We start from the raw sequence: 16,516 nt of genomic DNA, 5'->3' as shown, positions 1-16,516 counted from the left end.
TATGGTCGTCATGGTTACCGGCAGTCCCATAACAAATCAAATGGCGTTCTGGTGCGGCCACGTGTTGGATAAACACCTCTGCGGCGTTCCCGTCCCTCCGTTTGTCCGTCTCGTTTTCCAGACAAAGGGAGGCCAGACATTATCAGGTGCTGCTCCCTTCCTCCCCCCTCCTCCTCCATCCCTCCACCCCTCCATCCCTCCAGCCTCCACTTCCTAATTTACATGACCCCCTTCATCCCGCTAACCGTTGTCCCCTGTGGTTTGAGAGCCACATATAGCTGTGCTCCATTAGCCGACTGAAAGGAAAAAAAAAAAAACACCCTGATGGAGGAAGAGGGTACAGGAGTGACTGACCGGAAATGCTTTGCACTTGCAAAAAATCAAGGGGAGATTTAAACAACACCATGTAACTCTAAGTAAGTCACGATTCTGTGTACTTAGGAAGCAACGCGGATTTATTAGAACAGGTTCCTTGACAGAGTCACACACATTCTTACAAAACCTCATGACAACATACACATTAGACAATATTCTTTATAGGTCACTTATTTCCTCACCAGCAAGCGAAAACAAAAAACAAACAAACAAACAAAAAACATCTAGCTCAGTCAAATAGAGATAATATCTTCAACTCTCCAAATATTTTTTGATGGATGCCCATTTGTCAAGATATAGGTCTGTCTGAAGTCGTAACTTTGCTGTTATGCGTTCCATGCGGTTTACATCCTTCAGCCTCTGACGCCACTGGTCCAGGGTGGGTGGGTGGGGTTGGAGCCAGTTTACTCTGATCATTTTATGTGCAATTAATAGAATTAATAGAAGAACTTGTTTTAAGGACAATCGCATCAAAGTTGGATCCGCCTGGAGTTTGTTTTTGCGCTCCAGGTGGGTTCATAAGTTGGATTTCCATTGATCACTTTGGTGTGATTTTGTTGTCAAGAACAAAGTATTTGATACAAATATTTCATTCATTCAGATCTAGGATGTGTCACTTTAGTGTTCCCCTTTATTTTTCTGAGCAGTGTATTTATCACGCCTAACTTCAACTAAACAATTTGGATCTTTCATGTGACCCTGATGGGAAAAGTGTTGTTCTGTGAAAGATAATGTGTGTGTGTGTCGTAGCTATTTTAAATAGTTAATGAGGATTGATGACTGAAAGTGGTGACCTTGTATAAGGTTTCCGAGTGGAATCCATGAATATTGATCCTCTCAGTTTTATGCTCTGTTGAACACAATTCCCTTTTGTGTTAATGTTTGCCGGGTTACTTCAACGGTGGCACTTGTCACGAAGAACGTCTCCGGTCAAGGCAAGACTTATTTTTACTTCGACTTTTCTTTCAAACTACACATCGCGTCCAGTTTCCCGGAAGTACACACTTTGGCGCCGACCGAAATGCCAAACGTGTCGTCTCCGATCCGGACAAATATAGGTTCGGTTTCAGTTCAGTTCAGTTGTACTTTCTCACTCACGGCAGCCGGTAAAAATCATCCGCCGCTATAAATGCGACCCGCATCAATGCAAGGAAACGACAGCTCGCCGGAGCAATCAGCCCGAGATTCCTGTTGTTGCTTCTGGTCACTCGGTCGCCAACAAACACGTCCTGGAAGAGCGATGACTTCACGTTCAGACACAAACACTCTGAGACCAGGCCGTTGTTTTTATCCGTGTCTGCAAACCAGGACGGGATCCGGGACTGTAACCAAGGCCGTTTTGTGGCTCGCTGAATTTAAAAAGATAAAATAATAAAACAAGTTTCGCGGAGGAATAATTGCGTCGTCCGAGAAATGGCAACCGGTGGCCCCGCGGATGTGTTTTCTGTTTTTTGGGCTAAAAAGCTTGTCGAAGTGTGTTGGAAAGGCAGAGCGCTTTTCTCTGTCAAAAGGCAGTTTGAGAAGACGATAACGCTGCCATTATGGTGCGGTGAAGGACGGAATAGCCATGTGGTGGCGAGAGGAAAATATGGAGAAAAAAAGTACATTGAGGAAAGAAAACTATATCTGCTTTTATAATCTCTGGTTTCTCTTCCAATTTAGCTGCAGTTACTCACATGACATGGTTATAACATAACCGGAGAAGACAGGGCTGAGAAAAAAAGAGGAGGGAAAAATAAAAAAAATCCCAAAGTCGCCGGTTCAATATTGATATATTTCTTTATTTCTTGTTTTAATCTCAGCTCAGTGAATCAACTGAAAACAAACGTGTATGGACACAGATCGTACCTCTGTGAATAGAGTGTTATTTGATACACGCCGACCAGCCGGGATGATTCCGGGAATCATCAAGAAGTCGGAATGGACTTCTTGATGATTTTAAGATTATTCCTGGAGGAAACTTTTCCTTCCTTCCTAATGGTCGTCCTCTGAATCTTCCATCGCAGGGCTCTCGCGTCTGGCTCCGACACAAAGAGCATCTCCTGCCCTCCACCGTCAGCTCCCGTGGGGACGCGTCCCTGGTTCTCACGACCGACTATGGGAAGGTAAGCAGATCTAATCTTTAACCAGAAAAATCACTTGAATGCATTTATTTCACATAAAGTGATCGTGGAATTTAAACGTCTTTTCATGTTCTTACATTTATTTAAGAATCAAGAATTGGAATTGTGCACGCACGGGGGTATTTTGAGATGGAAGTTCCCGGCTCGGAGCACAAACAGGTTTTTATAAAAATAGAAATAATAATTTAGAAAAAAAACATTTATTTAAGAATAAGAATAAAAACAACTTTATTTATCCCGAGGAAATTTCGTGCCAGAGTTTCAAGTAAAACATAACAATAATTAATAATAGTAGGAAATTATATAAACAGTAAAAAATAAATAAGTAAGTAAATAAATTAATTGATTAATTTAATTAAAATTAAATTAATTAAATTAAATTATTATTATAATTTATAAAGTCTTAATCGTACTTGGAGTTGTGCAATTATCTGGGAGGACCACTGAACCCCGTAGCTGGTTTCACCAGAACTACTATTTCCTGCAGTTTCTGTCCAGGTCTTTAGGGTTTGGGAGAAAAACAGACATAGAATGAAGTGATAAAGAAAAAAAAAAGATATGCAAATTTGCTTCCAAGTTTGCAAGAAAAGTGCCCCATATTTATAAATAGTCCCTTAAAATTGAGACAGACCATATCAAATTTTGCAAAAATCATATGCAAATAGAAACAAAAAAGCGCCATCCCGCTAAATATGCTAAATCTGATGTCAAAAAGAAACTTACAAAACTGCATAACAACTGCATAAAGAAAAATGAATATCTTTATTTTTTTCAAGTTTTTCAGAAAATACAAAAAAACAGAGGAAAAAAAGCAAAAAAAAAAAAACAACAAACTGTTGATTGAAGGAAAAAAAACCTTTTGGTGGCGATGGCAGTTATTAAAAAATGACTATATCCAATTGAATTTTTGTTAACTTCTGCACCGGGGGCTTTTAATGTGAGCTTGCAAAGAGTCCGCTAATGTAAAAAGGTTATGTGTGTCGCTCCTATGAGAAGAGGAGATTAGCCCGCTATGTATGGAAGCAGCTCCATTGTTTGTACACATGTGTTTCATCTGCTGCAGGGTCAGAACCTTTTGTAATAGAGTAAGAATGACAGGAATGGACTTCTTGCAGCAAGTCATTGGTCTGAGCTTATCTGTTTGGCATTACATGGGGGTCTTTGTGTCTGGAGGAAATCCGCCATGAGAGGGAAGTAAACTGAGAGAGAGAGAGAGAAAGAGGGAGAGAGAATGCACGGCGGTGATGGACGACCGGAAAAATAACTTGTAAAAATGAAAATGCTTTTCGAAATGTTTGTGTCGTTCTTTTATATTTCCCCGAATCCGCCGACGCTCAAGAAAGCCGTCCTTTGACAGTCCAAGCCCAAACGCAGCTGCAGAGCCGCTGGTCGGGTCAGGAAGGAACGGGGTCAGGCCCCTGAACCATTCCTGTCAACAGGATCGAGGTGTACGGCAGTATTCTCTTTTCAAACTTTTTTTTTTTTTTTTTTTCCTTTTTTTTTTTTTTTTTTTTCGAAAGTCATCTTCCAAACCCGCAAGCCAACATTTATAGAATTATTCCGCAGATGCACGTGGTTTAAGAGTCCCTCGGCTTTCGGTCAGTCGCTCGGTCTGCCGGGAAACAGCAACAGAAACCGACATCGTACATCACATCTGCACGGAACTGCACAGATGGATCTTTGAAACACGTAAACGTCGTCATGTTTTGATAATTTAACGCCGACCGATTGGAGAATTAGTTTCTCTGACTGCAGCCGTGGCAACCACTGACCACAGTTGCGTTTAATGACCCGCTAAGCTGATTGGGCCAAACATGTCTGTTAATATGTTATCCATGGGGTTAATTATTTACCGAGGAGGACAATGTCTCCCTCCCCCTAAAGAAACAAAAAAACGACAGGTGATGAACTCAATCAATGACACATTCCGGATATTTATATATATAAATCTATGCAATATTCAGAACTGTGCAATATTTCATTTCATAAGAGCTACACTACAATTTTTCCTTTTATCACACTATTGTGCGCTCCTTACCTCACTTGTTACTAAGACACTTATAGTTTTATCACTTGTTTACTAAGACACTGTTTAGTTTCACTGAGACACTTTATAGTTTATAGTTTATTTTTATTTCTAATCCTGCCTTTTTCTTTTTATTATTTATTACTGTTATACTTTCTGTAACTCTGGCACAACAATTTCCTTCGGGATTAATAAAGTTGTTCTTATCTTATCTTATCTTATCTTATCTTATCTTATCTTATCTTATCTTATCTTATATATACATACATACATATATATATATATATATATATATATATATATATATATATATATGCATTCTGTGACCCTCGTCTGCAGGAAAAGAAATTTAGGGAATGTTAATAGCATCTTATCGGATGTATTAATAGGAAAACATTTGCTCGCAAGTAACCTAATATGAGATGCTAAATATCTCAGCGTTAAGAGAGTTAAAGGTGATCACCCACAGCAAGGTGATAAACGATAAAAAAGATGCAAGTGTTGGCTTTTGGCGTGTATATTTTTTTCAAAATGTAATGTTTGTGTGGTTCTACAGATGCGTATGATCATATTGATAGGTGTGGTAACGCGATGTGATTGGTGGACTTGAGAATGATCAACTAGGAAACTGTTTACGTGACATCTGTGCGTAAAGTTTCCCGGATTTAGTAGGGTTTAGTACAAAAAGTACAGATAAGAAGGAACGTCTGAGTCCGCGGCGAGCGCTGCGGATTCCTGCAGCGTGACAAGTCAAACCGAGTGGCAGCAGTGACTCCGACCCGTGGAAATGTGTCATAGCTTGAGGTTTAGCAAGGCATCGGCCGGTTACGCTCTAAATAAACATAGGAGCCTGAGCTCAGAACAATCACTTTTCTTTTTCTCTAGAAATAAAAAAACAACAACAAAAGCTTCCTCACAGCGCAAGTTGGACCGTCTGCTCAAACGCAGGCCTTTTCTTCTTAGCTTCTTCATCCGGACACGTTTGCTGTGAACTGCAGAGACCCATCGGTCAAAGACGTCGGTTTCACAGATGAATATCAGGTTATCCGCTGTTTTATGGTTCACTTTCAAAACCGGATCGGGGAGAAGAAACCGGAAGATCTTTGTGTCTGCTACGCCCCCCTTTGGCACAATTTCGCCCCGTGTACAAACTCAATTTGTGCCCGTTTCTACATTTGAACCACGTCGGTTTTAATTACTCCGACCAGGATGCAGAACCTGCAGAAATTTCGAGTTCATCGATTATTGGATTTGATAGTATCAACGTAACTAGAATTCAAAAAATATCATCATTTGTCCTTCAGTATAGCTTCAAAAAACGTCGACCATTCACGGATTTGTAAGCGGGAGACTTACTCACATGCCTGCAAGTTGTGAGCAAACTGATACCGCCTGGGAGCGATATGTTTACCACATTCTGAGTTATTTCAAATTAAATAGGTCCGTTATTTACTCTGCAGAGGAGAGAGCATCCACACGTATAGGATCAGCACCCAGAAACGCTCTGTAATTTGATCATATGGCAGCAGAGGCTGCTCTTGCTGCTGCTCAACCCTTCCTCAGGTTTGTAGCTCTAATTTAAATGTATTCCGTACAAATCAAAACAAGCGGAAGTTCTTGCATCTTGTGAAATCCTCACATTTTGTCGTACAGGAATCCATTTAGGTCAAATCACTTCATCTGCATTTTTCAGTAATTAAACCAGGCGTAAGTCCATCAAGCTGTCAGACCTCTATTGTCTATTGAGCTAAATCATGCATTTCTCATAAGGCTGCAGGAAGATTGGCCTTTAAAAGTCTTCCACCAAGCCGCTTTCGCCAAGGCCTGTGAGTTATAGTTAGTAATAAAGCCACGATTTCACATTGGAGATTTGACGATTGTATTTTGGAGGCTCCCCCAACCCAGGATCAGCGATATATCATTATCCACTACTTCTGTGCGTGCATGTGTGCGTATGTGTGTGTGTGTGTGTGTGTGTGCATGCTCCTTGCTCCAGCCTGGAGCCTCCTGAGAGCTTCTGCGACCAGCGTCTTTACCAAAACCACTTCAACTTTAACAGGCTGACCGGGCTACTGTCACATTAACCATCTTAATAGCATCCATCATTGGCTTACAGTCAGTGCACTGAGGCTTGTGGCTGTGTGTCTTTGAGTGCATGCAGCCATCTGTGTGTGTGTGTGTGTGTGTGTGTTTGTGTGTGTGTGTGTGTGTGTGTGTGTGTGTGTGTTTTCTGTGGCCAGATGGCACCAGCTGGATTAACAGTGTGTGAGTCTGGCCCAGAAGGGTACATTTGTGAAGAAAGGCAGGATGAGTTTGTCACCTGAACTAAATTATTAATAGGACAACTAATTTCCGTTTTACAGTGTCTTTGTTTCGAGTGTGTGTTTGCTTCGTGTCATGCTGTACTTTACATCATGGTTTCCAGCGGGTGGTCCAAAAAAAAAGCAATGTTATCATCCGAATGAGTTATTGATTGTTCACCAGAATATCTGTTGATCTAGATCTGCTAAGAAAATATCTGGAGGTAAATCCCATCAGGTCTGGATTTTACAGGGGGAAAAAAAATAATATCATAGTAATCAGAAGCTTTTTTTTTTCCCCAAGTTTGATGAGTATTATGCTACATCTGTACGTACGATTTCATGGAAAAGATTACAAAGTGAAATCGCAATCGGTGATTAAATATCAACAATTTGCAAAAGAGAACATCAGAAAAGCATGTAGAGGATCTGAAAAGAATTTCATGTAACCAAATAACCGCTACAAACTCAGTATGGATCATTATTTTGCGGGCTATATAAAAAAAAAAAAAAAAAAAAAAGAGACCTCCTCTCAAGCTGCGGTCGTAACAGTGAATAGATGAGCTTCAACTTTCCCTCGGTATGAATCCAATAGTTGTTCAGCTCCTACAGACGGCGTCTGAGGTTTTTAATAGGTCCTACACGGGCCGTCATTTTTTTTCCCCCCTTTTTTTTTTTCTTCTCTGGATTCCCGCTCAATGGAGCCTTTATGTGAGCGACGCACAAAAAGACACCACGTTATTGTGAGGCATCCGTGTCGCGATTAAACAGTTGGCTGAATTAGCGTGAGCTGGAACAGCATGTTTAACAAATAGCTGTATAAAGAAGCGGTTTAATTTGCGACTATCGGAGGGACGGTGCTCTACAATTATCCCCATTGATAACCCCTAACCCTCCTTTCTCTCATCTCCCTCGGGAGTGGGTGGGACGCCATCTCCACACCCCGCCAGCTGAAGTGTCAGAGTTAAAAAAAAAAAGCAGAAAAAGAAACCCAAAGTGATTAAATATCCGCTCCGCGTTGTTGTCCTTTTTTTTTTTTTTCCCCGACACTTGAATATACAGTATATTTGTATATTCTACAGCGTGCACACCAGCTGAGGCCGCCACATTCAGGAGAGCTGGTGGAACAAAGCAGCAGCAGCAGCAGCAGCAGCAGGGTGTGGTTTCACTCCGCCGACGAAACAAAAGGAGAAACATTTTACATCTCGGCCAGCTGCGTCGGTTCAACGTACGCCCCGTCGTTTGCTTTCAGTCATCATATTATTAAATAGTTTTTTTTTTTTTTTTTGTCCGTCTCAAGAAAGTGTTTTGAGCTCATCGTCCTTCAAGTGTGTTTAGACTGACCTGTCTGGATTGAAGGGGTGAAAGGCCTCAGAAGACGCCTGCTGCAAAGTTTATTCATCTCAGCTTTACGTGACAAATACCCTAAAGTGACCTCCCTTGTGATTTGTCGCTGTATAAACGTGCTCCCGGGAAGGAAATTAAAAGTTTTTTTTTTTTTTTACAAGCAGCTCTGAAATGCAAGGTTAAAAACTCGCCTAAATTATTTGACGCGTTCCGATAGCGTTCCGATAAAAACTGCTGCAACCGCAAGTTGCATTCAAAGATCCCGAACCGTTTCCCTGGAGTGAAAGGTTATTTCCATCCCGTCCGTCCCTGATTTCCTGCGTGACGGTGACACAAATAATTGCACCCGTCAAATGAAGAAAGCAGGAATGCGATGCTGGGAACTCCCGCTTCCTCATCTCCGATCATCTACGATGTTTCGGGCACGTAGGCCCCCCCTCGTCCCCTCCGGGGGCCCCTTCTGTGAAATCTGAACAGAGCATTATTCATCGGAGATCACAAACAAAGGTCACACGATCTGATGGAGAAACAAACAGTCAGATATTGAATGTCTGCAAACCGAAAAAACTCCGGGACCGAGTTATTTTTCTTAGGAAGTACAATAATGTTTTTTTTTTTTCCTCCTGGAACTCGAGCTCCCAACGCGGCCCCGTCGCCTCGTGTTGTTGTTTTCGTGTTATCTGGTATCAGTTTTTTTTTCCCCGCCGCCTCAGAATGGAGCTTTTGGAGAATGTAAAAAATGTCGGAAGTGGCGCAGCCTTGAATTCTTATTTGAGCGATAAGTTGACCGCGGCCTCAGTGCAAAGTGGACTGCTGCTTATTGATAAACCCATCTGGGACAAGATGAATGGGGCAAATATTCAAAAACGCTGTTATTTGTGACTTATTTCAGATTTATTTTGTCAGATTCACATCGGTCACCTTAAAGTAACACATTTTCCCAACTATTGGGCGCACCAGGATACAAGCCTCACGCACTAAATTTTAAAAGAAAACATTTTTTTACGTATATTACCCGCATCAGACTATAAACCGCATGTTGTGAAATAAGATTTTTACACAGAAAGATTTTGTAAACCAGCCTTTGGAAACCCGTTGGTGATGGTGGATTCTTCCACGCTGCTCCACTAGCAGACCTCAGAAAAGCAGCTGCTCATCTGATGAGACTGCTTATACTTGTATATTCTGTAAAATTCTGTATATTCTGTATAATTGTTCATATAACATCTCTATATTAGAGTTATTGTATAAGACATCTGTATATTTATAGTTGTTTATCGCCATCTGTTAATTATACTTATCACAACCTATTTGTACATAATCTGTACATAACAATTATCCACCATACTTGCACTAGCTGTACTTATTCTGCTCATATCTTATCAACCTTTATTGCACTAGCAGTAAAAAAAACAAACAAAAAGTTGCATTTATTCTGTAAACACTGCTTTTATCTGTAAATACAGCACATTCTGTACAAATGCACTTCTGATTAGAGTCTAACTGCATTGCGCTACTCTGTATCCTTACATGTGTAATGACAATAAGGTTGAATCTAATCTCATCTAATCTAAAAAAAAGGATGCTCTTCGCACGCGGCTAGTTTTTGAGAATGATTTCTCGCCGCTGGACAACCAAATTTCCCGCTCACTTCGAAGTACCGCTTTAAATGCGCATTGATGTCGAGCGGCTGCAAAAACGTTGTATTTTGCGTCTTCTTCTTTGCATTGACCTCTCGCGTCTGTATGCTTTTTTCACAAGAAAAATACATACATTAGCCGCATCATTTTATAAAGCGTAGGGTTCAAGGCATGTCTGGAAAATACTGTGTTTTTGTCTGTTTTTTTTTTTTTTTTTTTTTTTTTTTTTGCTTAAACATTCTTTGCATGTATTGTTAAACCAAGTGCAGTGACTGAATGTAAAATGACCTCTATCGCGGTGGTGGTACGAGCCCAAAGCAGTGAATCTTGACCGGTCTGACAGAGAGGAGAGGAGAGGAGATGATGAAGACTAATATTTAGGGACAGCTGGCTGTAAATCTTTTCCTTGGATGACATCACTGCACGTGCTGCCTTCCTCCCCCGACGTCCTCGTCCTCCCCGAAACAATAATACTGACTGCATTGTTGTTGTGCTTTTGTCTCAGCGTACGCCCTCCAAAGCTGCTGCAGACCTATCAGGATGGACGGATTATCATTTTTAATTGAATGGAAAGCCTTTCCTAATTTTTATTTGTAATATAATCAGTGATTTTGCAGTGATGCAAGAATATAATTGTATTTACTCGACTCTGCTGTTTGTTGCAACAATGCGATGTGGCATAATAATTACAGCTGATTGAATAAGGAGAATAAATTAAATTTCAGGCACCCTTTTGATGAAGGGTAAGCGGTAGGATGTCATTTTATGACTGTATTACATTAAAAAAAAAATGAAATAACCGCTTAATGGATACGGAGAAATGAATGAAAAGGAAAGCAGAAAGATGCAGATTTTAATTAAAAAATTAAAATGTATTCGCGGGAGATTTCCTGACTAATAAACTCATGAACCAAACCACCAAGGAGCTCAACTGAACGCCACAGGAGGTCTTTCCTACCTGAAGCTATCAGACTTTTTAATTCCTCTTCCCTCAGCTGCAGGGAATCTTCAAATCTTTGTACTTAAGACCTTAAAACACTTGATAGCCTTAACCTTGACACTTTATATTTTATTGTATTTCTTATTCTCCCTCCTTCCGACTATTATCTATTATTGTTATGTTTTTGCTTGAAACTCTGGCACAACACTTTCCTTCGGGATAAATAAAGTTGTTCTCATCTCATCTCATCTCAAACAACTAATTGGTAAACAGATTTTCTGTTTTAAAAAAAAAAAAACGTTTAATTCTTTCTCGTTTATCGCACGGGAGAAGAAACTCCCTCGCCGTTTCGGAGCTTCGGGGTCGGATCGAGGGTTCGATTCCGTCGACGGCTCCTCTGCACGCAAGATTCATTTATTTTACTCCTAAAGCGTCGGCTGTTCAAACCTCAGGTTCTTCTCCCATCAGTCAGGAATTTGCGCTGACTCTGCAATCCTTTCCAACCAAACACGCGAAACTCAATATGAACCCCCGACGCCCTCGTCCATCAGCATTGATCCTTCCCATCAAGCCACTCACGCGGATACTCTTACGTCACGTCTTGGATGACTGCGAGGTTACGGGATTATTCCCCCATCCCGTGCCGTACCTTTTGAATATTAATACAATAAAACATCGGGGTATGGAGTGTCCTGTCCAAATAGCCTGTTGCAGGAATGTGACGTGCTGAGAGATGAATCTTGCGGCGAAGGTTTGCTGGCTCAGCCCGGGACGCTCCGTCATCCTTCCCTCGGTTATTCCTGTATCACGGCTAGAATCTACTTGGCAGTCGTGCTTTTGCTGTGGATGTACAGGAAGACTGACGCTGTGCCAACAGTCTTCTTGGGTTCTGTGTAAACACGTCCACCTGCCTCGCTTCTGCCTTCGTGCCCCGAAGCTGTTTAAAGCCCTCGTAATCCGGGGATGGAAGAATCGTATTTTAAAAAAACACCCTAATGAGGTTTTGCTTATTTTCTAACCCCTTCATGGGAAATCGCATGAAACTTTCATATTGATTTTCAGATCTTTGAAAGGTAAAAGTAATCTTTTTGGGCCTCGGATCAGATAATATGAATCAAGTGATATAAACTGCTCATAAAAATAAAGGGAATACTTAAACAACACAATGTAACTCCAAGTCAATCCCACTTCTGTCCACTAAAGTCATTTTGACTTGTTTTAAGGATATTACATCAACGTCGTGTGTTTTTCCGCTTTTGTATGAAGTGTGACTCCAAATCCAGACCTCCATGGGTTTATATATTTGATTTCCATTGACAATTTTGATGTGATATGTTGTCAGCACATTCAGCTGTGAACAAAAAAAAAAGTATTCAATGAGAGTATTTCATTCATTCTGATCAAGGATGTGTTATTTTAATGTTCCTTTATTTTTTGAGCAGTATGTACCTGTGTGTGTGTATGTATCTATATCTATATCTATATGTATATACATACATGTACTATATATATATATACATGTGTATGTATATATATGTACTATATATATATAGTACAGTACATGTATACAGTACATGTATGTATGTATGTATGTATATATAGAAATATATATATACACACACACGTATTATATATACATGTATATATATATACATGTATTTATATATATACATGTATACATATATATACATGTATTTATATGTATATATATATATAAGCCTGTTTTGTCAACAAAAATATTTCAGAATATCTGCTTTTATTTGTCATACACACGCTGGATATGTCCAGTGTGTCAGCAGTCTCTCTATTTGCACATTTGGTACGTTTGCACGCAAGGAGGCCGTCGTCTGTCTATATTATCCATTCTGAAATACATCAAAATATAATTGTATGTGAGATTTACATGACAATGCTCTAATACCATGCCATGTTCTAATAAATGTTGATATTATAAATTAAATTCAACATTGTGTCCCTCTGTGATTTATATTTCAGAACGGAAATTTCAAACTATCCCCTCCATCCGTTTGGATGATTAAATCTAAGCGTGTGTGTTTTCCAGGTGATCAACCTACAGAAGGAGGAGCTGCAGAGAGACACGGTGTACCCAATGCACCCCAGCAGCATCCATGGCGTGGAAGACATGTCCACACTGGCGGAGCTGCACGAAGCTGCCATCATGCACAACCTCTTTCTGCGCTATCAGAAAGACAACATCTATGTAAGTTGTGGCCCCTGTACGTGCACGTACCCCCACCATTGTTGCATCTAGGGAGGCCATTCACTTTTACATTAGCACTATGTTATTTTTAACCATCAGAACTCTTATTTTCCATCCCCAGTCAATCCCTCGCTTATTTACAGCTAATTTGTTTCTAATTTTTTAGATATCTGACAAGTGTTATTCTTTATCTATTTGAGTTTACGACGGCTCTTGTTATTTTGAAAACACGTACCTTTTCATTTCTCCGGGGTTGTTAAAAACCACAAGGTGAATTTACGGAGGTAAATACGTGATTAGGAAGTGATTCAGTTGAAAGCAAAAAAGGTTGTTAATCCATTATATGATCTCACAGTCACGATATTGTGATGTTTGATGGATATATTTTGATTTTCAGCCAACCTGGACCTTTTGTATATTTGAACCGAGGGTGAAGTAAATGTTTTGTTCAGAATCAAAGCAGGACCACCGAGCAAATACCTTCCCTGCGCCCTCTTTTGTCTATATGAATAGAGTTTAACGGAATAAAACACATCTATACACACTTCTGATGCTTGTTAGATGTACTTGAAAATTATTTATTCACCAGAGGGGAATGTTGTTTGATCAAACACGTCAGTCCTGGAATGCACTGGATTTTTTTTTACCCTTGTTTGTTTCCGAGGACTGTTTTCAAAATTGGGCCAAAAAAAAGAAGAAAAAAATCCCCTCGAAACTCAATCCGGGCATTATTGATATAATCATGTCCCACAGACAGGCGCGGGCGTGCACGTGAGCGCGCACACGCTCAGTTACTGTCAATTGTCTTTGTCAGAGGGCTCAGTAGAGTTTTAAAAAAAATCCACACAGCAAAAATGCTCCAAAAAGAGAAGATGATTTATTTTACATATAACACACAAAAAGAAACATAATCTTACTTGCTTGACGTTTCGCGCAAAATTGTGGCGCCATTTTTAAAGAGAATGATCTTATGATTAATTCTTTTTTTTTTTTTTTTTTTTTGAGGCACGCCTCTTGTCCAATATATGATGTCATTTTAACATTTTAACACGACAACATTGGCTTCGCTACTTTTCGTGAGCCGACCCGAGAAACCAATACTTTTTTTTTGAACATTTTTAATATTTTTTTCATATGAACAGATATACAGAAAACCTTCGGGATCAAAGGGCTTCAGCATACGATATAAACATTTGGAATATATACATGGGGGATCAGACCAAGAGAGCAAACTGGGACAGACAGCAAGAAAATATGGACATACCTATAAACAAGGTTTAAGATCAGATTCCTCATTCAATCCTTGCGGGGTTCGTTCGCCCAGCGTGAATATCCAGAACAACTTTAGAGGAGATTTGGAGTTTATTTTAGAGGGCTCACCTTTTTTTCGAGAGCGTCGCCATGGATCAGCGATCCACAAACACTTTCCCCCCGAAGCGCTGTCTCCGAGGGGTGCGGCCAAAATACCGTCGGCCTCTGTGACCTTACGAGAAAACTGGGCCATTTGTGTTTTGCAACACAAAGCAAGCAAACTCTGCAAGAAACCCCTCCGTCCATCTCACGCTCTCTCAGTATTTGGACCGGTGTCGGCTGAAGAATTACTTATTCATCTCCCGCTTAAATGTTTCTTCCCTTCTTTTATGGGCCTCTCTCCTGCCCAGACCAACATCGGCTCCATCCTGGCAGCCGTGAATCCCTACAAGCGGATCGCGGGCCTGTACGACGCCACGGCAGTTGACTTGTACAGCAGGCACCAGATGGGGGAGCTGCCGCCTCATATATTCGCCGTGGCCAACGAGTGCTACCGCTGCCTGTGGAAGAGGCACGACAGCCAGTGCGTTCTCATCAGGTAAAAATAAGATTCAAAGATCCTTCTAAGTAAAGCATCTATTTTTTTTTTTTTTTTTTTTTGTAATATCGCCCACGTCCCTGTTGTGTCTGATATTTATCTGGATATATGTAAAATATTTTTTCATACTCTTGTGCACTCCTTATCTTTCACTTGTTACTTAAGACACTTGATAATTTTCACTTGTTACTTAAGACACTAAAGTTTATTTTTATTTCTAATATTCCCCTTTTCTCTTATTATTTTTTTTACTGATTATGAAAATTTTCTACATTAGTTATTGTTATGTTATTATGTTCATAACCGTGCAATATTTCATAACAGCTACATGTACAATATTTTTTCATACTCTTGTGCACTCCTTATCTTTCACTTGTTACTTAAGACACTTGATAATTTTCACTTGTTACTTAAGACACTCTACAGTTTTCGCTTGTTACTTAAGACACTTTTTTGTTTTCACTTGTTACTTAAGACACTTTATAGTTTATTTATATATCTTATTCTCCCCTTTTTCTTATTATTTTTTTACTGTTTATAAAATTTTTCTACTATCATTTTTTTATTGTTATATTATGTTATTATGTTCATAACTTTGCAATATTTCATAACAGCTACACGTACAATATTTTTTCTCACTCCTTATTTTTCACTTGTTACTTAAGACACTTTGTAGTTTATTTGTATATCTTTTTCCCCCTCTTTTTTCTTATTATTTTTTTACTGTTTATAATTTTTTTCTACTATCATTTAGTATTGTTATATTATGTTATTATGTTCATAACTTTGCAATATTTCATAACAGCTACATGTACAATATTTTTTCTCACTCCTTATTTTTCACTTGTTACATAAGACACTTTATAGTTAATTTGTATATCTTTTTCGCCCTCTTTTTTCTTTTTTTTTTTTTACTGTTTATAAAATTTTTCTACTATCATTTATTATTGTTATATTATGATATTATGTTCATAACTGTGCAATATTTCATAACAGCTACATGTACAATATTTTTTCGCACTCCTTATCTTTCACTTGTTACTTAAGACACTTTATAGTTTATTTGTATTTCTTATTCTCCCTTTTCTCTTATTTTTTTACTGTTTTTCCAATTTTTCAACAATTATTTATTTTTGTTATATTTTTCTTGTAAGTCTAGCACTTCGGGATAAATGAAGTCGTTCTTATTCTTATTCTTATTCTTATTCTTATTCTTATTCTTATATCTCATCCTGCAGCGGAGAGAGCGGCGCCGGGAAGACGGAAAGCACGAAGCTGCTGCTGAAGTTCCTCTCGGTGATGAGTCAAAACTCGACAGGAACGCCTGAGTCGGAGAGAACCACCAGGGTGGAGCAGGCCCTCATCCAGAGCAGGTACCGTTATTGGATCAAAAAAAAAAAAAAAACAAATTTACCTTTTGAGGAAAATGAGGAAATAAAAGAAAATATTTTTTAAAATAAATGCACAAGTTCTGTTTGTCCTCCAGTCCCATCATGGAGGCGTTTGGAAATGCAAAGACCGTGTACAACAACAACTCCAGCCGGTTTGGAAAGTTCATCCAACTTCACTTCTCCCAGAACGGGAACATCCAAGGCGGCTGTATCGTCGACTGTATCCTTCACTGTCTTTGTCAGATATATGCTTAAAAAAATGAAATAATCTATGGTTTATTTAGAAGACACGGATGTTTGCGTC

At 39.4% G+C, this 16,516-nt stretch overlaps 1 protein-coding gene across 1 annotated transcript in view; it reads left to right on the top strand.

Annotated features, from left to right (window-relative positions):
- Window positions 1-16,516, top strand: part of LOC147235073 (unconventional myosin-X-like) — a 28,070-nt gene that overhangs the window by 10,592 nt on the left and 962 nt on the right. Inside the window, exons 2-6 of the mRNA XM_086145902.1 lie at window positions 2,382-2,480; window positions 12,814-12,972; window positions 14,634-14,821; window positions 16,060-16,194; window positions 16,308-16,432. Coding sequence (XP_086002028.1) covers window positions 2,382-2,480; window positions 12,814-12,972; window positions 14,634-14,821; window positions 16,060-16,194; window positions 16,308-16,432 — 706 coding nt within the window. The remainder of the gene's footprint in view (window positions 1-2,381; window positions 2,481-12,813; window positions 12,973-14,633; window positions 14,822-16,059; window positions 16,195-16,307; window positions 16,433-16,516) is intronic.

This window comes from Fistularia commersonii, chromosome 4 (assembly GCF_037954325.1).
Source record: "Fistularia commersonii isolate RoL2024-O1a breed Wild chromosome 4, RoL_Fcom_v1.0, whole genome shotgun sequence".
NCBI lineage: Eukaryota > Metazoa > Chordata > Actinopteri > Syngnathiformes > Fistulariidae > Fistularia > Fistularia commersonii.
Note: the sequence above shows the minus strand (reverse complement) of the source record. Positions and strands in the feature narration are given on the sequence as shown.